This window comes from Populus trichocarpa, chromosome 13 (assembly GCF_000002775.5).
Source record: "Populus trichocarpa isolate Nisqually-1 chromosome 13, P.trichocarpa_v4.1, whole genome shotgun sequence".
Taxonomy (NCBI): Eukaryota; Viridiplantae; Streptophyta; class Magnoliopsida; order Malpighiales; family Salicaceae; genus Populus; species Populus trichocarpa.
In genome coordinates this window covers 2,737,476-2,763,050 of record NC_037297.2, presented here as the reverse complement: position 1 = coordinate 2,763,050, position 25,575 = coordinate 2,737,476, and the positions used below count along the sequence as shown (strand labels likewise).

The 25,575-nt window shown below is 34.1% G+C and overlaps 3 protein-coding genes across 4 annotated transcripts; 1 reads left to right on the top strand and 2 right to left on the bottom strand.

Annotated features, from left to right (window-relative positions):
- Window positions 1–1,309: 1,309 nt before the first annotated feature.
- On the bottom strand, window positions 1,310–5,311 carry LOC112323246 (uncharacterized). The gene is made up of 4 exons (XM_024583601.2): window positions 4,905–5,311; window positions 4,607–4,801; window positions 2,681–2,862; window positions 1,310–1,830 (listed from the first exon to the last, which is right to left on the bottom strand). The coding sequence occupies exons 1-4, from the start codon at window positions 5,215–5,217 to the stop codon at window positions 1,516–1,518; spliced, it is 1,005 nt and encodes a 334-aa protein (XP_024439369.1). The 5' UTR covers window positions 5,218–5,311; the 3' UTR covers window positions 1,310–1,515.
- A 619-nt stretch (window positions 5,312–5,930) lies between these two features.
- LOC112323222 (ammonium transporter 2 member 4) lies at window positions 5,931–7,847 on the bottom strand. Its single transcript, XM_002319020.4, has 3 exons — window positions 7,260–7,847; window positions 6,746–7,031; window positions 5,931–6,641 (listed from the first exon to the last, which is right to left on the bottom strand). Exons 1-3 carry the CDS (start codon window positions 7,845–7,847, stop codon window positions 6,085–6,087), a joined length of 1,431 nt encoding a protein of 476 aa, XP_002319056.3. The 3' UTR covers window positions 5,931–6,084.
- A 3,069-nt stretch (window positions 7,848–10,916) lies between these two features.
- On the top strand, window positions 10,917–16,423 carry LOC7474604 (calmodulin-like protein 11). 2 transcript variants are annotated; one of them, XM_002319602.4, is made up of 4 exons: window positions 10,936–11,137; window positions 11,284–11,441; window positions 12,865–12,945; window positions 16,000–16,423. In XM_002319602.4, exons 1-4 carry the CDS (start codon window positions 11,062–11,064, stop codon window positions 16,132–16,134), a joined length of 450 nt encoding a protein of 149 aa, XP_002319638.3. In that variant the 5' UTR covers window positions 10,936–11,061; the 3' UTR covers window positions 16,135–16,423. The 2 variants fall into 2 exon arrangements, with proteins under 2 accessions (XP_024439179.1, XP_002319638.3); XM_024583411.2 differs by lacking the exon at window positions 12,865–12,945 and having other exon boundaries at window positions 10,917–11,137.
- The last annotated feature ends 9,152 nt before the right edge of the window (window positions 16,424–25,575 follow it).

Sequence of the window (25,575 nt, the reverse complement as noted above, 5' to 3'; positions counted from 1 at the left end):
CCTATCGTGTAACGTGGAAGAACAAGGCTCCAAAAAGTACATGCTCGATGTCCAAACTCTTGTGTTATAATGTCTGAGAACGACAACTTTCTGCAATTTGCTTGAATAAATCCGCTACATGTGGGGTAGATTTGCACCTGGTGCCCTCTTCCTGCAAGTCCTTTTTGTGACTGATGAACACTTTCTGGTTTGACAAATGATCAGCCTAATATCATTTGTCAAACCAGAGTGCCTTCTTCCTCCTCCATCTCACATACATGATACCCCTACGCCTAATGTCATCAACACAGAGTGAAAAGCCACTGTTGAGATCGAGAACCACCGTTAGTCACCCAGAGTGAGGGAGCCGAAGGACTATTTAGGGCCACTCTCTTGGACACCTCTTGCAAATCAAAAGACAGTAACCTCATCAACACAGAGTGGAAAGCCGCTGTTGAGATCAAGAATTCATCGTTGGTCACCCATATAAAGAGGAAGAACATATGCCTGACACAAAAAAAGACATTCTAGCAAATTGGCTTCATCAAGGCATTAAACATTACAACAATCAAGGTTTCGACAAATATAAGAAGCTGGGCCAAGCAATTTTTTTTTTCTTTCAAAACTTCATTTTGATCAAGCTATCACTGTAATTGATGGGCAACCCAGACATGACTCTTTTCTAATCGTCGCTAGAGTTTTCTTCAATCCAAAGGCTAACCAGCACACCCATGAACTGATTCTTAACCGTACAAATGGCTGGATTTAAGACCAAGGAGGAGAGAAAATTCAAATAACTAGCACAAAGCTTTGGGTTGTTTACTTCCCTTTGCCCATAAAATTTCTACTAGATCTGACCTTCAATTGAGATGAGAAGCCAATTTGGAGCTTTGTTAGGGTTTTCTTAAGAGGGAGAAATTATATCTAAAAAGAGAGAGAAGGGTCTGGAGTAGGATTCGTCGTGTTTGTTTTATAAAAAAAGAATGGGTAATTGAAGCCAAGCCAGACCTCCTCCTGCAACACACACCACCTGACATGGAAGAGGAGGTCACAACGAATTCAACAAAATAAAAAAGACATCAATCAGAGCTCGAATGAATGCTAATATTTTGCCCAAAGGATGTAGGCCTTCCTCATGCCCTGGCGTGTGCTTCACAAGGTACTTTTCCCTTTTTCTTTCAATCCAGTCCCTCAATTCTTAAAGCCCTTTCAATCCAGTCCCATATTTATTTTAATTAATTTTGTTTTTCAATTTTATCATTTTAGATTGATTTGTGATTTACCTGCATAAGGTTTAGATCAATTCAGCTCTAAGAAGACCGTAACGGTATGTGTGAATAGTGATCACATAAAAGCATTACATGGATATACTACCACCAAGATAGATACAGGACTGGTGTAACAATGTGTATATGATGATATTCATGTCTGTAAAATCCAATCGACATTCATGGATAGTAGAATTATATGTGATACTGCACAAACAACCAGTGCTACCTGCCATACAATTTGAAATAAGATACCAAATTGCCTCGCTCAACCGTCCAGATCACAGTAGATAGGATTGGCCTCAAGCTGCTCTGCAAATTTCTCAAGAATTTCCGTCACAAGTTTCCTAAATTCATCTTCCTCTTCAGAAGCACCCTTTCCACTGTCTATGTCAGCAAATACAGCATCATAAAGTAGAATCACTGCTTCATTGGCTTCTGCTGGTGGCAAGCCCAGTTCTTTTCCATTTTTCTCCAGGAAATCCTTGATTATCTCTGTGCTCTTATGGCCACTCTTTCCATTGTCCCTTTCCTGCTTTATCTTTGCTATTACATCATTCAATTTCTTCTCGTTAGCCAAAACCTGCAAATGTTTACAAGAGATCATGGCAATTTCCATAATAGGAAAATCTAAATTTTAACCATCCAGTTATTTCTACATAATGTTTGTGCTCGTTGTCAATAAATCCTAGCTCAGTCCATAGTGAGCCAACAAAGCCACTGTCATTGAATTTCTATAATTAAAAATACATGCTTGACGTTTCACTAAAAAAAAAGCTGCGTTTCTATGTATCTCTCTAACTTGAGTTGTGATTTCCATATCTATGTGCCTTGGTAATTTTGTGATTGGTTCTATAACAGCACTCACGACCACCTGAGTAGACTGCTGATTGTCAGAAACAGTAAATTGAGGCATGCTTTTCCAATTTTACTTATCTTGGTCAACCTAAGCCAGCAATCTAGTCAAGGATCTAAATGACTGAACCAAATTGGGGTTTGAAAACAGTGTCACTGTGTGGTCAAGTGACTGAAACCAAATCTATCAGTTTCTTTAGTGACCTCAAAAATATGGAGACATCCCGAGCACTTCAAAATCATACATTACTAGCAAACTCATAAAACCTATCACATACAATAAGGTTTACAGAATATCTACATGCTTCCCATTTCCTCCCATCCAGATAACATATTTCTACATCTTAATTTGTCAGCACAGGATGGAGTTAAGCCATGTGGGAAAGCAGAATTAGAAAATTCATATGGGATCAAACAACGTTAAAGATTTAAAGAGTAAAATGTTCCTTAATTTCCCTTTGAAAACTTCAATAAACAGACATGCAGAGATACCACCAATTGGTTCAATAAACAGACGTGCAGAGATACCACCAATTGGGGATAATTAACTTAATGATAAGATGCTGATAACGACCTACCTTTTTTAGCTCAGAACCATTAACTATCTTGATGTTATGGATGACTGCAAAATGCTTTTTAGCCAAAGCATCTGCAACTTCTTGTAGAATAGGCTGAAGTAACTCGGCAAATTGTGATTGGCCCAATTCTCCTTCCTCCTCTGCTCCATGCTTCTTTAAAATGTCATTTATCAAAGGAAATTCTGTTCAACCAGAACATGTATTCATCAACTTTCATGCAATAGAGAACAATTGAGTAAGAAGGAAATAGTCATCAATAAAATTAAATTACTTTTGAATGATGAAGGGAAAGAACTAATACTAATCTCCAGGAACCAGAGCATACTTTGGCTGCTCTAAATCTCGGAAAAACAAAGAAAACGAGAAGGCAAGGTCAATTTCACAAATAACAGCCGGATTAGGATCCTCTCATGTTCTTTTAGGAACATGACCAATCATATTCCAAATCTCACAATTGATTTTGAATTCAATGATTTAGATTAGATGAGAGAAATAAAATAATGAATTTAAGTTTTTTTCATTTTTATCATACACTAAATCATGACCATTCAATTTGAATTCAATGATTTAGATTTAATGAACAATGTGATCATATTCTTACAGAATCCAAATCCATACCAGTTAAGGCTTAATGAAGAAATTTGGTGAATTTACATATCAAACACCATCAAAAGAATGAAACTAGTCCACCAAAGAAACTTACCATATTTGAGTTATTTTTCCAAAATAAAAAATATTTTCCTCATTACTTCCCGTAACAAGCTGAGTGAGCTTACAAATTGTTCCAATTACGCAAACTATTCAAAATTAGATGGCCATACTAATCCTGTTATCCTAAAATCAAGTAGGTTTTTCGAAAAGATTAGAATCTACTACAATACCAATCAAAAATTCCTAAGCTAGGTAACATTCATTCTCCATATCATCACTCATCAGCATCAGCTCAAAATGATTATGCACAATATGCAGCAACAAATACTTTTTTTTCCCTTTTTCTTTATATATATATATATATATATATATATATATATATATATATATATATATATATAAGAAGGAGAGCTATATGCTCTAGATGGAACCGATAACATTCTACACATTCTTGGAGTAGCCACTCATATATCCTCTAACAAAAGCTTGAGGCAAACTATGGGGGCATCAGGGAGGTACAAAACCCCAATATCCAAAGATCAAGCGTATGAAACCAACCAGTACTTCTTTTATTGAACAAGAAAAATCAAGGGTGCAATGATCAAACAAGAAAATTTAAAAATTCCATGGTAGGTCAACAATTCATGAATTTGATAACTAGCATTTTCCATGAAACAAAATGTTGCACCTTGACAGGAGGTAGCAGGCCTGCAGGTTTTGAAGTTGCCAGTTAAACGGACAGCAACTGGTGACCTAAACTAAAACAGGGAAGAAACACCTTCCTAAATCCTAAGAGGAAAACAACAATTCCCAGGGAGTTTTGAAAGAGAACGACTAGACGCTACTATCTTGCTACTATCTTGTCAGCATGACAATACCAGAACTGATAAAAGCAGAAAGCAACCAAATCTTAAGGTGTCCTCAGATATTTGCAAAAATTACCAAATTCATATTTACGCTGCTGTTGACAAAAAGTAATGAAAAAACTAACAGATCAGCGGTTACATCACAGGGTTCTATGGCATAAGACAGTACAGTTCATTCTAAGGAAAGGTTATATCCATATTAATGTAAGTCCACAACATCATCGACCTGTAAGCGTTGCAATTTGTGAATCAAGGAAGCACATGCAGCCAATTATTTGATAATTCAGCTTAATAACACTCCTTATATTCTTGATACACGTTAATAATACCAATCAAATAGCTACAGTTGATAAATTATACAGATGCATGCACAAATGACTTAAGAAATAAGAGGGAAAAGGAAGAAAACCTTCAAGAGGAGGGACACCCATTTCGACTCCCATATTAACAACTGCATTTCTTATCTCCCTCTTGCTAATCATCCCTTTATCCTCTGTATCCAAATCAGTAAATAAATTCTCTGCTATCATAGCAAAATCATCTTCATCCTCCAAAAACATCCGCAACGCACTCCCATCCAAAATCGACGCCACTAATGGATTATCTAATCCAACAAAACACAACAAGGATTTAAGAAAAGTATTATCCTCACAATAAATAAATACATAAAAACACATTTGTACAGGATTGGCTACCAAGATCAATACCTTTGAGTTCATCAGCGATGGCGGAGAGATACTCATTGAGCTTCCTTGAAGCCTCTTCTGGACTGAGTTCTTTACGTCGGAAATCGACGTCATCGTCAACGCCTTCGTCGTCAACGCCGTCGATGTTCATGCGACGGAGAGCGGAGGACTTGAGGTGTTGAGGCAATGAGAGGCCAAGGAGAGAGCGGGAGGCTTCAGATTCTGCTAAATCGAGGACCTGAGCTCCGGTAAGAGAGACGGTGTCCTCCCGTAAGGACACATGGAGCGATCTTAGAGTGTCTCCGTCTAGTACCGTTATGCCTACGTCGCACATTTTGTAGAGAGGGGAGGGACTTGAGAGGATTGTCGTCCGAGGTTCGAAAAAGGAACAAGGAACTGAATAGTCTGAATGAACTGGTCTTGGTTAAAAACTCTAGGAATGTCGTAGGTAGTAAGGAACTGCTAAAGACTTTCTAAGGTCTTCTTTTGCACTTTGATTTTCCTACAATTCCGAAACTGCCACTGTTCTTGCGATGATTAATTAATTAGTTCCTTGATGAATTTTTTTTTTTGAAATACATAAAAAGAAAATTTTTGTTTCAAAGATAATTTTACCTGCAGAAAAAGGACGACTTTTTAGGATCTCACAATATATTTTCAATATTTTTTTTAAATTAATTTTGTTACGATCTATTTACCATTGTGTTTTAAATTAATTTTATTATGACCTATTTGACATGCAGCACAAGAAAAATACGATTTAATTATCATAAACCATTGTTTTTTTCCAACAATTTTATTGATATGATGATTTGGTAATTCAGTAGGGAAGCAAGGGCAAAGGTGTAAAAGGTTACAAACGCGGGACGTTGGATTTGTAGGGCCAGTGGTTGAGTTTGGTGGGGACACCTCATGAGATTTTTCCTGTGACAACGCGCTTGGGCCTTCATATACATTGGATTTGGGTGGTTTCCTTTATTTGTTAAAACAATTTATTTTCTGAATTTCGGCCGAAAAATGTTCCCATGTCATCAACGAGAAAAAAAAAAAGCAAAAAACTGTAATTATTTTCATAGATCAAACAATTATAATGCTGTAAATTAAAGAAAAATAACAAGCCATCCATGAGAGAATATTTATATATAAAGAAGAGGGTACAAACATGGATCCAAAGCCCCGCCGCTGGGCTTGAAAAAATCCATCATACCATTTGAACATCACCGAAAGACCTTGATTTCATATAGGATGAATCTTCGGATTCAAAAGCTGAGTTGGTCTTGGTATTCTGAAATGTCTCCTCATCATTCCACAGTGCAAAAGCTTCCTCTCCATGTATGGCATCATCACCGATTTGCAGTTCATCATCAGACAATCTTAGTGGAACAAATAGCCCAACAAACCAACAAATCATGCTAGTAGTGGAAATGTTTATAAATGTAACAAAAAGAATGCCTCCTAGTTGAATTCCCATTTGTCGGAGTCCGGCAGAAGTTTGACCATTTTGGAGTCCATATCCTAAGCCGATGTATTTTTCCCAATCGGGCACCATGTAAAAAAGGCGGCATAATTTAGGCACGGCGAAGAAGCCGGTGAGGATGCCTCCTAGACCTCCGGCAATGGCATGCGTGTGGAATATGGCGATGGGATCGTCAACTAGTCTTAAGAACTTCACCTTCTTGTGTAGAACCATCATTGTGTACCATGGAACACTTCCTGATACAATTCCCATCAGAATCGCTGCCCAGCATTGCACAACTCCTGTTCAGATAAGTATGATTTTGTCATGGGAAATTCTCAAAGGACTATTGTGTTCTTCTCTAAAAATGAAGGTGCATATATGACCGGAAATAAAGTAAAATGACCTGCAGCAGGAGTGATGCAAACAAGACCGGTGATCATGCCTTGTACAGCGCCAATCACAGAGGGATTTCCAAAGAAGCAAGTGTCGAGAAGTAGCCATGTAAGCAAACTAGTGGCTGTGCACACATGGGTGTTAAGGACTGCTAGAGATGAAATTGTACTGACAGCAAAGGGACCTCCACCGTTGAATCCGCTCCACCCCATCCAAAGCAAGCCTGCCCCTGCAAGCATCAGAATTATATTGTTTGGTGGGAACATCTCTCTGTCCTTGTCTATTCTTGGACCCACCTGGAGCAGTTCAGACAAGATTTGCAGATTGTTAGTTTTTAGTCTTGAAATTGAAAGCTATTGGTTTCTTGATTTCTAATGTTTCTTGTGGGGTTAACTGATCATGGAAGCTAGTAACCAAACACTCGACCACTACAACTCAGTGATCTTAACAGTATTGCTAGCTAGCTTATGTTAACATTTCAATAAATCAAGCGAAATCTGTGCTAATTTTGCACTTAGGCTTACCCAATATGCTGCGGTGAAGCCGGCAACACCGGCGGAGAGATGAATAACATACCCTCCTGAAAAATCAATTACCCCAAGTTTAGCCAACCATCCGTCGGGGCACCATATACTAAATGCAGTGATGGTGTAAGAAAATGTTAGCCACAAGGGCACAAACATGATCCAAGCGCGGAAATTCATCCTTCCTAATAGACAACCAGCGATCAAAATCAACGTGATGCACGCGAATACGCCTTGAAAGAACACCATTGTAGCTGTTGGAAAGTAGCCTAAAAATGCTTGCCCTAGCAAGAACTTCTCATCCAAAGCAACCGCAGGTTTTCCTAGGAAAAACACAAGTTTTTCACCAAATGACATGCGGAAACCCCACCCTACCCAACAAACAAGTACCATTGCAAAAGCATAAAAGACCATGAATGCTGAGTTTATGGCCCATTTCCTTTTTACTATGCTGCCGTATAGAATCACAAGGCCTGGTATGCTTTGAAGGCCCACCAGTGTAGCTGCTGTGAGCTGCCATGCATTGTCTCCCTTGTTCATCCATACCGGGCTAGCCTCATCGGGCAACAAGTTAGAGGGCAGCTCCATGCGATTTCTTGAGCAGTGTCAGGTTTTGTGACGTTTTCGAATCGAAATGGAGATTGAAATGCAAGAATGGCAAAAGGAAATGAGAAGTGATAGTTTCTATACATAATGAAGAGGAGAGAAAAAGGATATTGATTGTTTGTTGTTTATGCCTGGAGTGTTGTTTTTCGTGTATGGCATTGGGTTAAGGCCGGCCCGGGAAGGCAATTTGTCTGTAGGTTTGAACTTTCTCCACCAGAGAACAGAAGAGGAATATCTGACTCGGCAATAATCTATATTTTGAGAAGATACCAGCAATTGCTGATAGGTCATCTAGCTAGCAAGCAGCCAATGACAAGAAAAATTGTGTTACATGGCATGCTAAATTTATCATTACAAACGTAATCAAGCATGGATATTTACCAACATTAGTACAACTAATAAAGGGGCATCAAAAGACATAAGAGGATGTAACTCAACTGGTTAGATTCTAGATTTGCTCTCTAGAGGTTACCAGTTCGAGTCTCACAAACCTCAGAGTTACTGGAGGTTTACATAGTCGTTAACTTCAGGGCCCATGAAATTAATCGAGTTGCGTGCAAGCTGGTCTGGATACCTATATTAATAAAAAAATAAAAAGCACCAAAATGCTAGCCAAGAGTAGGTCCAATCGAAGAGAGAGGTGATATGAAGTTAAAGATTGTCATGGATAATATAAATCATATCTTAACACTTCACTTCACCTAACAATTTAAGTTATTGAGTTGAGATAATTCTTCATGAGTTTAAATTTTACTATCATCATTCTTTCATCTAATTAATAGCACAAAGTAGTGTGAATGTGAGCAAGTTTTAAATTAAAATATAATACTTGAAAAAATATGTTAAAAAATAATATAAATCATATATTAAAATTTTTCATACCAATTTAAACTATTAGATTCAGAAGCATGTTGCGTTAAAGAATAGTTTATTCCCATAAACAGCACATCTTCATGAGGTCACAACCTCAGTCTTTTCTCTCGTCTACGAGTGTAGGAACTAGTAAATGGTGATAATATCAGAGACCAATGTGGTTATGTTAATTAATTTTCTTAGGAAACTAAGGTGGTTTGGTGCTATCATTCCTGTTTTGTGTTCATATTATCAAAAATTAATTTGAAAGAAAAAAAACATAAAACTGATGTGTTTTTATTTTCTTTTTTTCAAAATCATAAACCAACAAAGAATAGCTAAATCTCCTGGGATCAAATAAAAATTGGATTTAAACTTCTAATTGTTTGATAAAAAAACTGTGATATCATATAAAAATAATTTAAAATAAAAAGTTTATTAAATAAAGATAAAAATGATTTTATTCTCAATGATCGTATTCACTTTTTTTTTTTTTTTTGGAATGCTTAATTAAAACTATAGGGTCAAGCTAGCACAACGTAAGTCAAGGTCTAAAAAGCCAAGATAAATTGTATTAACTGGTCCATAGCTTCGGCTACTCTTTCTTACTTTCCAATTTCATAGATTGTCAAATCCTAACAATAAAGCATGGAGTATTAATTAATTACACCAGCTAATTTTTATTTTTTTTTTATATATATATATATATATATAAAATTGAAAAACAAATTAACATAAATAACCCATCCTTCGCCTTTCTATATATACTGTGGATTTGATTCAATGATGGATTCGTCGTGCCCCTCATTTATGGTTCGGAGTAAAAGTATCAACAAAGCAAAAACTAAAGAACATATAAATCTCTCTCAAAACAAGCTTAAGATTCAGAGTAAAATCAGTCAAAAACAAGAAAGAAAGGAGGAAAAAAACAGCCAATCCAATATTTGATATTAGAATTGGCTTGGAGTTTAAACATGGAAGGTGGTTTTTTTTCTTTTTTTGCGGCTTACGTTGTTTGTAGGGGTGAGCATATATTTAATTTCTCGAGTCCTTTATTCTTTTGTTATGGCTATGCTTCGCCGGAGGAATTTTTTTGGTGGGTGAGGAGGCTTAGAAAGGGGTTTTTCAGGCGGCGACTTCAGGTGGGCCGCCGATGGTGGAAATGATTGGATTTGGTGTTGTGGGTTTGGGCATAAACAATCGGGGGTTGTGGGTTTTGCGTTCTGTTTATTTCAAAGGAAAGAGGGGAGAGGTTTTGGCATTTCAATAAAAAAAAATAAAAAAAAATTGAAAGTTCGTGTCATTCATAGATGTTAAACCTTGGATTATCGGTGGATTGACTAGAAAAATTATAATTCCAAATAAATTTTTAGTTGAACAGAAAAAATATTAACATGAATTTGACTAACTCAAGCTTTTAATGGTTTGATTAATTTAATAAATCCGACTGAGTTAATAATAATAATAAAAATACTATTATTTTAATAAAAATAATAAAATTAAGTTAACTGACCTGAAATTTAAGTAATAATATAGTAATACAGATTTTTTTTGTCCCTTGGCAATTTCCTTCAATCTTTTACGTGAGAAAACTCAGAAAACAAACAAGACGTGCTCTGGTTGCTGCCATCAATAACCCTCCCGGTATCTAAGAGAGATCGATTCACTTTCATTTAATATTAAGATCGCTTAAGACCTAGTTTGCTTGAGGTTTGTATTATAATGTCTTAGCTAGCTGTATTTTTTTTTTTCTTTCAAATAAGCAAAATAATATTATTCTTTCTAACACTTGCACAAAGTTCTCCAAAGTACAGTTCTTGAGGTATTAAATTAACCAATAATCATCCAATGTGTATCCACCTATGTGTACACAGATAATGTTAAATACAGTATTTCTACAGGAAATTCTTCACATATAAGATTTGCTCTAAAGATATGCACTAGTGGTTTACGAAATCACTCGAAATAATCAACGGTCAACAAAATGTTTACCCGCTATTCACGATTGTTTTCTGCACCGTAGAAGACTTTTGAGCTTTGATTTTGATCAAAACTTTGAAAACCAAGTTGCAGAAGATGCGTGGGCGCAAGGGTGGAAATTCTGCCCACTATTATGAGTCGTCTTTTGACTAATACTAAAATCTTTTTCTTTACATGGCACAAACAATAGGGAAGCTGTGCCAATTAGCTTTCAGAGTTTGCATATATAAAAGGAGCCTCTCGTTAAGTAGCTTTGTGTAGTCTAAGCATCCATTACATAAATTGTGTTTGTGTGTGTGTGTGTGTGTTCTAACTTCTAACTTCAAAAACCAAGAGTTGTCTAGTTCCATAGAAAAAAACAAGCATGGTGGATGTGTTTACAGAGAAGCAGATTGCTGAGTTCCAAGAAGCCTTTTGTCTATCTGACAAGGATGGAGATGGTACATATCAAACTCACTTGTCTATACTGTTCTGCTATGCCCTCCATCTCCTTTTCTTTTTCTTTGGATTTGTTATATATACTCCGATTATATATATATATATATATACACACTCTACTGACGTCTTGATGATTAATATTTGTTAGGGCGCATTACCTTTGAGGAACTGGCCACTGTAATCAAATCTCTTGACCATGGCGCCACAGAAGAAGAGTTACGTCATATGATCAGAGAGGTTGATGTCGATGGTAATGGAACCATAGAATTTGGGGAGTTCTGGAATCTAATGGCAAGGAAAATTAAGGTAAGCATTATGCTCACGGGTGAAATATTTTTATTTTTTATAAAAAAATATATATCCAAGTTTTTTTAATATATTTTTATAGTTAAAAAAATATAACAAATCAAAAAGTTTATGTATACATGTAATCAAATAAACTAAGAGTTATATGCGTTAATAAATAAATAAATAAATAATCATTAATAACACCTAAAAACAAAACTTGAAAAAATAAAGAGACATATGTAGATCAATATATTTAATCTTGAAAAATAGTACATTAAATTGATTGAATAAAAAAAAGAAAAAATAATAATATGTAAGGCTACACATAATAAAAAATATCATTCAAAAATAATTTTTTTTTCAAAAATATAGTTTATTTATATAAAAGATAAAAACAAAGTCATAGATGAACAGAAAAACCTCTCTGAAAATTAAATGCATGACAAAAAAATCAATATTATTTAAAGAGGCCCTCTGAATAAAATAAAAAAGAAGAAGTTTTGTCTATTTTTTTTTAGTTTTTTAACCAGTCACGTCACTTTATCTCTTTTCAATTGTATTTTTTAAAGTTATAATTTCACGGTAACCATGGCAGACCCAGGCGTGTGGGTCTGGCATGGTTGTCAGATCTAGGCGCTTGGGTCTGGTAAAGATGCTAGTAACAAAAGACGCGTTGCCTACTGAGGCATACAATGTGTCGCGTGTTTTGCCCAAATTTCGGCCACTATGGTTGCTAGAAAATCAAGACCTACGTTTTTTTTACCTAAAAACCTCTTTTGCAACCCGTTTTTGACCTAAAACACCTTAGAAATCATGACAAACTCATTCATGACCTCAAAAAACAGCCCAAAAAACCAAACTCAACCCGAAACAAAAAATCAACACGAGCTCATATCTATTTTTTCACAAACTTTGAAGGTACAAAACATCTAATATGTACTCCCTGCATCAATGGAACAATTTGACACAAAAACACCGTTGGAATCCGACGACCCCTCCCTCTCTCCTCTCTCAATCAAGGATAAAAAAATAACAAAAAAAAACTTTTGTACCAAAATAAAATTGGAAAAATTTTAAGGAACCACAATTGTATAATTTGTGTGATTGTTTAAATTGGAGGACCAAAGTGAATGTTTTCAAAACTTATAGTACGTCACCTATGTTTGTCATATTTTTCATTTCGGTTCTCCACCTTCCAATCTCACCCTTTCATAAGAATTTGAAATCAATCGCTCCTTAAATAGGACTTGATCGTCCAAAAACAAAGTTTGAGGATCAAACTGAAAAAAAATAAAATAAAATTTTGCAGTAATAAATGTATAGTGAAAATCCAACGCATTTTAGTATATAAGTTATATATAGTGGTCAATTTGTCAAACTTGTCATGTCGATGGAAAGCACTTCACATGTTTTGATAATTAAAAACGTTATACGTTTGTAGGAAAATGATGCTGATGATGAACTGAAAGAGGCCTTCAAAGTATTCGACAAGGATCAAGATGGTTACATTTCACCTAATGAGGTTTGATTTTCATATATCTTTCAGTGGAAATAAAAAATAAAAAATAATAAGTAGATGTTAGACTACGTGATCAATTTATTATTTCGTTTCTTAATCAAAATCACACACATTAAAAGTGAATTCCTCCATGAGATAGTATTGCTTCAGAAGTATTTTAATCCCAATCTAACTAATTATGCATTAAGTTATTTTAGAAGAGAGACAATAGGGTAAAAGATTGGGTATTTTTTTATATAATAATGAAGAAAAACCATAATACTATTAAGACTATGTTATAATGAAAGTTAAAGATGAGAATATAAAGGGAAGTTACATAGGAGATAACAACGAATAAGCTCTTACAAATAAGAACGCATCACTTATTAGACCATTCCAAAATACCCTTAAGGCCTCTAATCAAATCATTCTCTGGATATAAAAAATTATTGTTCCAGCTTTTTAACCGAAGTGCGAGATGATGAAAGATAAGTTGAAACAATGTATTCCAATCAGGCTTATTATCCTCGAAGATCAATTTGTTTCTAGCAATCCAAATACCCCATAAAATTCCATATGATAACATCGTGAAAGCGCTTTGCTGGAACTTACCTTTGACCATATCACTTCATTGCCAGATCACTTGTTTTATTGTATTCGGCATACACCCAAAGGTATCAGACCAACTTAGAAAGCGTTGTTATAATCTCTAAGTGTGGTAGTAATGAAGGAAAATATGATTAACATGCTCTGTTTTTTCTTTATAAAAGGACAGACTGTCTGGTTGGGAGGTAGTAAATGTTAGCGTGCTAAAAAGCCCTAATACATACTCTGTCTTTGAGCAATATCCATATGAATATTTCTATCCTTGGTGAGGCAAATCCTTTTCTCAAAAGTGGAGTGAATGAGAAACTTCCTGATAATAGAATCTTGTAGATTAAATTACTGCCAAACTTGACAGTATAAACCCTTTTATGTCACCTTCCTATATTTTTTTATCAGTTCTGATGGATTGCAATATAACCCCTGCTAACAATTGATTAAGATTATATAATTGCTCCCCTTCTGATGTTAATAATCATCTCTTCCAATTAAGCCTCTAGTGCCACTGATCCATAGCATAATCCTTCATATCTATCAAGTAGGAAGATGATACTATTGACAAGGAAAATAGTTGTCTTAACATCCCACTTGCGAACCACTTGTTTGTCCAGAAATGAATGTTGCTACCATTTCCAACCTGAAACTAGCATATATTATTCAAAGCCTCTATCGTTTAAGAGTCTAAGTTGATAATAGAGTATATGGAGTGCCATGTTTCTGAAAGGGTACTTTAAAGATTAAGAGTCCATTGACAAAAGCAGCCTGATATTTTTTACTGATAAGTTATTGCTAACCTTTATGATTGTTATCTTCTAGATGTTAAAGCCATTTAAATAGTAGTGCCTTGTTTTTGCCTTCTAGTAAGCCAACACCCAGACCCCTTTATTTTTTCCCCTTACAATCACCTGAAGCAACCTTATATATTTATTTTACACCAGGATCCCTAGACCATAAGAACCTCTTCTTGATCGAATTAATAACTCTAACAAATTTCTTTAGCATAAGAAAGATTGACATGTAATACAAAAATATAGAGTACAACACAGTTTTAATAAGACAAACTCTTCTTATCATGCTCAGTAATCTTCCTTTCCATAGTCCTGGTCCTGTACAGAAGCTGTTTATTACAGGTTTTTAAATAGAGAGTATTTTCGGATTACCCCCCAAAAAAGTCCTAAGTATTGAATAGGAAATGTGTCCCATTTGCAGTATATCGTATTTGTTATCATATTGTAAACTCATCATCTAGGTTGATGCCAACTAGGAAACTTTTATGAAAGTATACCTTTAGACCTGAAACCAATTCAAACCACCTCAAAACCCTTTCAGCATAAGTTATCAAAATGAAGTTAATAGGAATAAACACTAAGGTATCATTAACATATTGCAAATGACTCAGATACATGTTATTTCAATAACTTATTCCTTTTAAATAATCTAGGAGTGCAAGCTTTCTTGGATAGAATTGATAATCGTTTCACAACTATGTAAAAAAAAAAAGATGACAATGGATCGCCTTAATATAATCCATGTTCTACTCCAAACTTCATGCTTGGTGAACCATTAATAAGTATTTTAATTTAGATTCCGCAATGAAGTTGTGTATTAGAGAGATCTACCTCTTTCTAAAACTCATATATGACTTCATTTCCTCTAGATACTCCCAGACAACCACATTAAAAGCCTTATGAAAGTCCACTTTCATAACAAAACCATGTTGCCCATTTTTCTTAACATTGTGTACAACTTCATTAGCTATTATAAAACCATCTAAGATTCGTCTGCCAGAGATATAAGCTATTTGATTAGCACTAATATGTTGGATGCAGTTTACCAACAATTTTGTACATGCCATGCACTAAACTAACTGACCTATACTCTGAAAGTCTAATAGGTTGCTTTGATTTTAAAATTAAGGCTGCATGAGAGAGTTAATGTCATTTGGTAATTTCCTGATTTGAAAAAAAATTCAAGCACCATATAAAAAATGTCAGCCCCTATTAGATGCGATGTTTTCTTATAGAAAGTGGAAGTGAAGTCGTCAGGAGCTAGGGCTTTTGTTCCATCAATATTGGTACCTGTGTCAACAGTACCCATGCTTTCCAAACTATCAGATATGAACTCTGTATCATCAACTTCTCCATTCAGCATAAGATTAAAGGCCTCCTTGTTGTACAGTTGTACTCAATTGCTTCAAACACTGGACAATACAGAGGATTAGACTCCTTAACATTAATATGATAATCAATTCCCTTTAAATTTAGAGTTGTCAATTCCTTAATGAATTTGTCGTGCCTTGTGCCAATTAAAAAATTAATATGTCCAAGATTGCTATAACGATAACTGATATTGTCAAAACCAATAACCCTACCGTATGACGACATAACTTTAGTGATAATAATGATAATGATCAACATCTAATAATCTCTTCCAGTGTGTCTTAAGATTTTCTATGTTTCCATTTTTGTCATGCAGTTGAGGCATGTAATGATTAATTTAGGGGAGCAGGTGACAGATAAAGAGTTAGAGCTGATGATTCAAGTAGCTGACTTGGATGGAGATGGTCAGGTTAATTATGAGGAATTTATGAGAATGATGCTGGCAATTTGAACAAACATTATCTCCAACCTACATGTTATTAGAGTATTGACAACTACTACCAACAGATCAGGAGAGAATATCTTCACAGTTGCCGCATGATCAGGATTGCCATCAGATGAGAAGAGTATTTCAAAGACTCTGCAGGATACTAGCTAGCTTGAAATTCAAATTTGTAATCTCTAGTTTATTCCCCTTCAAATACTCAAATATTTGTTTAGAATACAAATATGTGTAAACCTATATATACACGTGAGAATAAGAAAGATGTAATCAAGAAAAGTGATTTCACTTTAAAATACATATCTACAGAATTCTACTCTGCTTTCTTTTGTTTATTTTTTCATGGTATCAGAGCAATAGGCAAACGCCTCATTTGTTCCAACCGTTTCCACACAAAAAAATCTTCCTTATTCTCGTCATTCCTACTATATTCAAACAGTTTCCATGACTTCCTCTAATACCACACATTTTTCCTCTCCATCTACACAATATATTCAGTCAATCTCACAACCCGTAAGCAACAAACTTGAAGGACACAATTATTTGACATGGAGTGTTCAATTTCAAGTTTTTCTTCGAAGTCATGATCTGAATGGTATGATTGATGGTTCTGAAGAAGCACCATCCAAACTTCTTTCAGATAACTCTCCTAATCCGGCTTACAGAATTTGGTTCAGAAAAGACAATTGTGTTTTAAGCTGGTTGCTAGCCTTTATTTTTGAAAAGCTAGTATCTACTATCTTTAATCTGAAAACTTCCAAGCAAGTTTGGGATTCTCTTCAGACTCGTTTTTCAGCTACATCAAGATCTCGTATTGCTCTTCTTAAGAGACAACTTCAAACTATTGTTCAAGGAAATCGATCATGCTCTACATTCCTTGAAGATGCTAAGCAATTGGCTGATCATCTTGCTACCGCAGGCCAACCTGTGGATGATCAGGCATTCATCACTTTTTTACTTGGTGGTCTTCGTGCCACCTATACTCCATTCATTACGTCTTACAATTTTGCTTGTAGGGACAAGAAATTATCTCTTGATGATTTTCAATCTGAACTTTTAAGTTTTAAGACACTAGTTGAAGCACCTATTTTGATGCAAAATCAAAATTTTGCATTTGCTGCCAAACACACTAATTATCCCAAAAGAAAGCCTGCAGGTATTGTTCCAAGATCTCAACAATTTGTTGTATCAGCACAGCCTCGTAGTCCTCCTAAAAATCATTTTAAATCATGATAGGGGAGCCCCCACATGAACGACCGAAATGTCAGATCTGTGATAAGCATAATCATATTGCTTTGGATTGCTTTCAGCGCTTTAACTTCTCTTTCCAAGGCAGGAGGCCATCTTCTGAGTTAGCAGCCATGGCTGCTGAAGCAAATAACACCTTTGAGCAGCAAACTTGGTATGCTGACAGTGGTGTCAATGCTCACATTACTGTCAATGCAGCAAACTTGACAACCCTTCAACCGTATGATGATTATGACACTGTCGAAGTAGGCAATGGTTCAGGTTTGATCATAAAACACACTGGATTCTCTACTCTACACACAAATCATAATTCTTTTCAGTTAAATAAAGTATTTCACTGTCCTCAAGCTGCAACCAATCTATTATCCATTAACCAACTTTGTCTTGATAATGATTGTTATTTTATTCTGACTGGAATGGATTTTTGTGTGAAGGAGAACAAAACCGACAGACTACTGCTCCACGGGCTGGTTGAGGATGGACTCTATCCAATAAATGGAAACAAGAATTTCATCAATAAATTCTGCTGTCTAACCTCCAAGTTAGGAACAAAAGCCACCAGTAATTAATGGCATGATCGCCTAGGACACCCTGCCAATCATATACTAGAATTTTTATCTGCTTTCCTGCAAATAAAGAAACCAACACACAAGTCTAGTATTTGTTGCCCTTGTCAACTAGGAAAAGCAAAAAGATTACCTTTTCCCGATTCCACCAGACAATCCACCCGACCTTTAGCTTTAATTCACACTGATGTCTGGGTATCTCCTATCACTTTAGTTGGGGGTTGTCGCTATTATGTTTTGTTTATTGATGACTTTAGTCGTTTTATATGGATGTATCCCATGCGTTTCAAAAGTGATGTTCTTTCAATTTTTCAAAAGTATAAAACTCTTGTTGAAAATTTATTTTCTTGTTCCATTCAACAATTGCAATCTGATAATGGCGGAGAATATCTATCCAAAGAGTTTAAAATATTTTTAGAAAATAATGGCATCTTTCATAGATTGACATGTCCTTATACATCCCCACAAAATGGTGTAGCCGAACGTAAACATAGACATATTCAAGAAATGGGGTTAACTCTTTTAGCCAAAGCAGGTCTTCCTAATTGTTACTGGGTAGATGCCTTCCTGACATCAGTTTACTTGATAAATCGCCTACCTACCAAAGTTCTTAAAATGCTACCACCATACTTTATCCTTCATAAAACTATGCCTAGCTATTCTGAACTTCGAACCTTTGGGTGTGCCTGTTATCCTTATCTCAGACCATATGAAAAACATAAATTGGCTTTTCAAAGTAAACAGTGTATTTTCATAGGATATTCCAATCAACAAAAAGGGTATCGTTGCTTAGAATATAGCACGGGTCAAGTTTTTATTTCGAGACATGTAGTTTTTGATGAAAACACATTTCCTAACTTAAACACATGTTCTTCCGCTACCAGCCCCACGACCAGTAAATCTATCGGTATGTCTTCTCAACCTCTATTCTTTTCTTTACCATCAATTAATTAAGACTTCAATATTCTTCCCATTGCTTCATGTCCAGAATTCTCGACAGTGCTACCAACAAACTCACCATTACCAACACCTGCTACACCAAACTCTTTGTCTCCTGCAACAGCCACTACACCTGTAACCTCTCCTCTGCCAACAAATGATTCCCATCCAAGTAATCCTACAACAGAAATTGCACCTATACCTTCTCTTCTGCCACCTGATGATTCTCATACAAATATTCCTATACCACATAGAGAAATTCTTACCCGATCTAAGACAGGTAAACTCAAAGCCAAAGAATTTCTTGGTTTCAAAACATTCCTTATTACACGCCACCCTCTGTGTGTATTCTCCAGTATTATGATTGAATCTGAACCTATATATTTTACAAAGGCAGTGACTAAACCAGAATGGCGGGCAGCAATGGGCTGTGAATTTGATGCATTGATGGCTAATAGGACATGGTCTCTTTGTCCAAGGCCATTAAACAAACGTGTTGTTCGTAACAAGTGGGTTTATAAGATTAAAAGAAATCCTGATGGTCGTATCGAACGCTACAAGGCGAGGCTTGTCGCTAAGAGGTTTGATCAAATTTTTGGAATTGATTACTATGACACTCTCTCCAGTAGTTAAACCTACTACCATACGGTTAGTTTTGGCTCTTGCTGTCTTTTTAAAATGGAATGTTAAGCAGTTGGATGTTTCCAATGCCTTTCTGCATGGCATTTTGGATGAAGAAGTATATATGGAACAACCAAAAGGCTATGAAGATGATAATTTTCCAGAGCATGTATGCCGCCTGCATAAATCACTCTATGGCCTTAAACAAGCCCCTAGAGCTTGGTTTCAACGACTCTCACAGCAACTGGTTGAGTATGGATTTTCATAATCGAAAATGGATTATTCCTTATTTACATACACTACTGCCACTATTCGCATGTTTGTATTAGTGTATGTTGATGATATTATTGTCAAAGGTTCTAATACCCAAACAATTCATCACTTTATTGATAAACTAAAAACAGAGTTTCAAGTTAAAGATTTGGGTGAATTGAGCTACTTCCTTGGAATTCAAGCACTCCGAAATCAAGAAGGCTTACACCTGCGACAGGCTACATACATCACTGATTTACTGCACAGCACATATATGATTGGTGCGAAACCTTTGAACTGTCCGTCTTCTTCAGGACCAAAGCTGTCATTTGTTACTGGTAATATATTACCTGATCCCACTGACTATAGAAGAGTTATAGGTGCTCTTCAATATTGCACCATCACAAGACCAGATATTGCGTATTCAGTAAATCAGTTATGCCAATTTATGCATTGTCCTCGTGATGTCCACTGGAAAGCTGTGAAGCGTGTACTACGATATCTGAAGGGCACTATCGATATTGGTCTTTATTATGTTCCAGGAGATATCAAACTAAATGCTTATTGTGATTCTGATTGGGCAGGAGATCCAGATGACAGACGCAGCACCACTGGTTATGGAGTATTCTTAGGCACAAATCTCATTTCCTGGAGTAGTTAAAAGCAAGGGGTTGTCTCTAGATCCAGCACTGAGGCTGAATACAGAAGCGTGGCTCATGCAACTGCTGAATTGTATTGGCTTCGTATGATTTTCCATGATTTGAAAATCACGTTGCCTACAACACCGAATTTATGGTGTGACAACATAGGTGCAATTGCCTTGGCTTCTAATCCTGTTTTCCATGCACGAATGAAACACATAGAGATTGATTATCATTTTATCAGGGAGAAGGTGATTAATCGTGATATTCAAGTTAAACACATTTCCACAAAAGATCAGATTGCAGACCTTTTTACAAAAGGTCACTCTGCCACTCGTTTTACACTTCTAAGAAGCAACCTGTCTGTGTGTATTCTCCCCAACAGTTTAAGGTGGGGTGTTAGAGTATTGACAGCTACTACCAATAGATCAGGAGAGAATATCTTCACAATTGCCGCAGGATTAGGATTGCCATCAGATGAGAAGAGTATTTCAAAGACTCTACAGGATACTAGCTAGCTTGAAATTCAAATTTGTAATCTCTAGTTTATTCCCCTTCAAATACTCAAATATTTGTTTAGAATACAAATTTGTGTAAACCTATATATACACGTGAGAATAAGAAAGATGTAATCAAGAAAAGTGATTTCACTTTAAAATACATATCTGCAGAATTCTACTCTGCTTCCTTTTGTTTATTTTTTCACATATCAGTGCTAAATTAATGATACGATTCCACATACAAAATGATATAGTTCTCAAATGGATTAGACGGATGCATGATCTGCATAATTATATACATGCAGAAATTGGAATTTTAAGAAATGATATTGTAATTCATAAACAAGACGGATGTGATTAATGACTTTAAACAAGATTTTGTTTTATGTTGCAAAATATTATTTAAACGTTCATTAATTGATTGTTTCGATCTATAGAAGTCGTATCAAGTCTCATATTATATAAAAAAGATTATCATTCTTCAATCTTAGAATATCTTTGTTCTATTTTCCTAAATCTAAAACTTAATTGGATAAATATTAAATTTTAACGTATGGATCTTCCCTTGAACAAAACATCTAATCCCTAATTTGGAATCGGATATACAATTAAAATATTTTGACTTCTATAATGGCAATCATCCTTTCTTTTTCTGTTTTTTATTCTATTCAAGTTAATAACGTTTTTTTGCTTATGAAAGAGGGGAAGTTTTATTGTGAGACCTTCAACACATTTATTTAGTGAGGAAATATCACATCTATAATATTAAGGGATACGTTTTATATTTGATCAACAAATAAAAAAATTAATTCATCTCAATATATCATGTTGATATCGTAAATGCATACTAATAATTATTTGTAAATAAACCTAGTCAAATAATTTGTAACAAATAATCAATTTTTATATATAAAAAGGAAACTTTGAAAGGAAAAAAAAAACAATTACTTGTATGATCAATATTATTGTTCATAGTACTATTTAATTATTTTTATACTATAAAAATTAATTTATTATTTTCAATAAATTACATGGCCTAAGTTATAACTAACTCAAATATTAAATACTAGCAATATAGTTTTAATTGAGAAAAATTATAAGTTAGGATTGTTTTATTACTAAAATTGAATTTTTGAAAATAAAAAGTTCTAAACCAATAAAATTAAATAAATATCCAAAATGTACCAACCTAGAAATTGAAATCAAGTTTCTAAAAAAGAAAGGAACATAAAAAAAAGTTTACATTTATTACATTTATTTATAAGTGATCAAGTACTCTTGTATTTCTAGTAATCTTTCTTTATGTGTCTCATTTTGTTTTACCAAAAAAGCATGTAAGTACTGTGTTGCTATGTCTCACATGTTTAGGTCCTTTTTATGACACTTTTCCTTTCTTCTTCCACTACACCTTTATCCTTCTTATTTTGCCTCTTTTTGACTTCATGAGTGACAAAGTTAGCAATCTCTTCATTTTCATGCTTTAACCTCTCCTCTTCTTGTAAACACACAGTTAAAAGTTTATTAACCGACCAATAATCTATATATATATATATATATATATATATATATGTTCCATATTCTTTATGGAAAAAGTTGAGTATTAAATGGACAAGGAAGGAATCTAAAATATAAATCTCTAAAGATGTAAGTTGAGCTGCAATTTTGTCTTTCCAATCTAAAAAATTTTGACCATTCAAAATAGGAATACAAGAATTATTATTTATAAAAGTACGTATTAATAGCATAAGCAATAACCAATGATATAATTATTATTTTAAATCAATACTCTAATATGAATTAATCAATGTCATATTTAATAGTAAAATCTAAATCTTTTATTCCAATATACTTTATTTTTTATGTTATTTAATTGACCCGTGATCCAATCAAAACCTATCATCTCTGATTTTAAAAACTCTACTCTCCGTGTCACACATTCCTACAAGATATTCCATGTCAATTAATGTGACTCGTGAGTCCTTTTCGAAGCAACTTTCGTTGCGTGCTCAACAAGATTCCACAAATTATGGCAACGAAGGAGAATACATGTGTGAATGGAGAAACAACAAAATATATCAAGCATGAGTTGCAAGTAACATCCTTGAAAGGTTACTCCTTAACCTCCATCCTTAAGACCAGGACTTCAAGAACGCGTCAAGACTTTTTACGTTTTTTCCTTTCTGCTTTTGGAATATTGTATGAGTTTCTTCGAATCATCACATAAAGTTTCTGCTTTCTGTCTGCTCTGATAGCTTTTAGAAACATGGTTTAACTCGTGTTTTTAAAATATTTAATTTTTTTATTAAAAGTTAATCTTTTTATATTTTAAATTGTTTTGATGCGCTGATCTTAAAAATAATTTTTAAAAAATAAAAAAAAATATCATTTTAATGCATTTTAATATAAAAAATATTTTAAAAAACAACTACAATTACATTTCCAAACGTAATCGTTTTAGAATTGACGAAGACTTGTTTAAGTCTTGTCTTTTTGAAAACAAAGGCTCGATGATTATAGTGGTTCACAATCACATCATGCAAAAGTAAAACCGTTTGGGAACGCGGTGCAAACCGTGTTCCCAAAAAATTTAATTTTTTTTTAAAAAAATTTAATATGTTTTGTATGTTTTGGATCGTTTTGATGTGTTGATGTCAAAAATAATTTTTAAAAAATAAAAAAAATCATTGACATGCATTTCAGCATAAAAAGTTATTTGAAAAGCAATTGCAACCACGCTGATAATCAAGACTTGTGGATGGTACGTTAACGCGTGAAGACTTGTTTGAGTTTAGAAAATAAACAAACTTCTCATGAAAAGGTTGAAAAAAACTTTGAGAAATCCTTTACTTGCCTTTGAGGTTACTCCCGTGGTATATTCCATCTAGTTTGTTAGGAACCTGAGAATCACCTTCTACTTTTTAATGTTCTTTCTCTCTCTCTTTCTCTAAGGGATCGATCTACTTATTACTTATACTAACAATCTTAATCACACTTGAATTTATCCTTTCCTCTCTCCCTTAGGCTATGCTTTTATTACATGAAAAACACGAATACAGATTCGATGTCTAGCCTTTCAAGAACAGTACTAGGGAGTCTCTTGGTTTTGAAAAACATGGACTATTTTTTATTTTGTTTCTTTCAAGACTGAGAGTCAGGAGCTTGAAGCTCAATCATGGTTGGTGGTTTTAAATTAAAGGTTTCAATGCTCTAATCAAGATCAGATCATCGATATTGAATTGTAAATACTGTCATAAATGGAAAAACAGTAGCACAACAGTAAAATGGAAAGTTTCTCTTGCGTGTTCAACAGCCAGACAAATTATTCTATCCACATTTGAACTCGAAACTCTTAAAATAAAAGAGGAAAACATCAGTGCAAAGTTATAATTTATTAGCGTTAATCATCCAAGTCTTTGGAAAACATTTCATGGCAGAAGAGTTGCCGAAAGAATATTGCTAGCAAACAATCAATAAATATAATGCAATGTTACAGAGATTTGAAATCCAACCCTTTCTAATCAAGCTTGAAATGTAATGAATTCTGGGTCTTTATTAGCCATACTCGTCACTGTCCTGCTAAATAATTCGTTTGCCAAGAGTACGTACTGTCATGTTGAGTCAGAAAAAACACTTTTCTTGTAGATGTTTGGTACTTCCATGATTATTTTTATTAAACTCAGATAGCAAGGAAAGCACCATGAAGGAAAACGTAAAAGGGCGCGAACCTTACTTTTTGGGATGCTGCCGACCAAGAAAAAGTGTTCTTGATTATATATTTTCCTCACCCTACACCACTTGACTTAATAGAGGAGTTACTTAATATACAAGAAATTGCATTTCTTCCTCTTTCATGGAAGCACAAGACTTATCATAAGATATACAAACTAAGAACTGTTTTTATGTTTTAAAAGTGTTTTTAAAAAAAATTAATTTTTTTTTACTTTAAATTAATATTTTTTTGGTGTTTTCATATTTCAAAAATAATTTAAAAAAAATTAAAAAATTATTTTAATGTATTTTTAAATAAAAAAATACTTTAAAAAACAACCGCTACCTAAAATTAACTCTATAAAAACCTGCTCGGATAGCATAAAAATGACATTATTTGTTGCCAAAGATAAATTAACCAGGAGGATGAAAATATATAATAGAAACAGATAGGACAAGTTCCGAGTTTTTCTTGTTTAGAAATAATATAGATTTATTTTAAATTTGTTATAAAAATAAATTAATTTTATATCTATATCTTTATCTATCTAATCAAAAAACACATTTCTATTTATTCCATGTTGGTTGGGCAATTCAAAGTTATGCGAGGAAGGAGCAATAGAAAAGAAAATCAATAAAATTCATTAAAATAAATTAACTAAAAATATATTTGATTTATACTTTATTAAATACCATTCAATTTTAACTTTGTTTTCAAATAAGATTATAATTTTTTTTATAATATTAGCAATTGCTTTTATACCATCTTTCAACATTTTTTTAAAATTTTATTTGATAACTTTCTACACATGTCTATTTTTTATTATTAAATAATTAAATAAAAAATAAATTAAAAAAACAAAATTATTAAACTATCATGAATTTGATAAACTACCCTATACCAATTCAAAATATTTTTGTCTCAGTGTAAAAAAAGAATTAAAAACTAACATTGAGGCTTGTTAGTAAAGACAA

What these genes read in the sequence shown, in the direction of transcription:
- LOC112323246 (XM_024583601.2), bottom strand. Translation starts at nt 5,217, where the DNA reads ATGTGCGACGTAGGCATAACGGTACTAGACGGAGACACTCTAAGATCG. An exon ending in CATCGCTGATGAACTCAAAG is followed by an intron (nt 4,802 to 4,904) that starts GTATTGATCTTG and finishes TTGTTGGATTAG; the next exon opens with ATAATCCATTAGTGGCGTCG. An exon ending in ATGGTTCTGAGCTAAAAAAG is followed by an intron (nt 1,831 to 2,680) that starts GTAGGTCGTTAT and finishes AAACATTTGCAG; the next exon opens with GTTTTGGCTAACGAGAAGAA.
- LOC112323222 (XM_002319020.4), bottom strand. Translation starts at nt 7,847, where the DNA reads ATGGAGCTGCCCTCTAACTTGTTGCCCGATGAGGCTAGCCCGGTATGG. An exon ending in GCTTCACCGCAGCATATTGG is followed by an intron (nt 7,032 to 7,259) that starts GTAAGCCTAAGT and finishes GAACTGCTCCAG; the next exon opens with GTGGGTCCAAGAATAGACAA. An exon ending in TTGCATCACTCCTGCTGCAG is followed by an intron (nt 6,642 to 6,745) that starts GTCATTTTACTT and finishes TTATCTGAACAG; the next exon opens with GAGTTGTGCAATGCTGGGCA.
- LOC7474604 (XM_002319602.4), top strand. Translation starts at nt 11,062, where the DNA reads ATGGTGGATGTGTTTACAGAGAAGCAGATTGCTGAGTTCCAAGAAGCC. An exon ending in ATCTGACAAGGATGGAGATG is followed by an intron (nt 11,138 to 11,283) that starts GTACATATCAAA and finishes AATATTTGTTAG; the next exon opens with GGCGCATTACCTTTGAGGAA. An exon ending in TAATGGCAAGGAAAATTAAG is followed by an intron (nt 11,442 to 12,864) that starts GTAAGCATTATG and finishes ATACGTTTGTAG; the next exon opens with GAAAATGATGCTGATGATGA.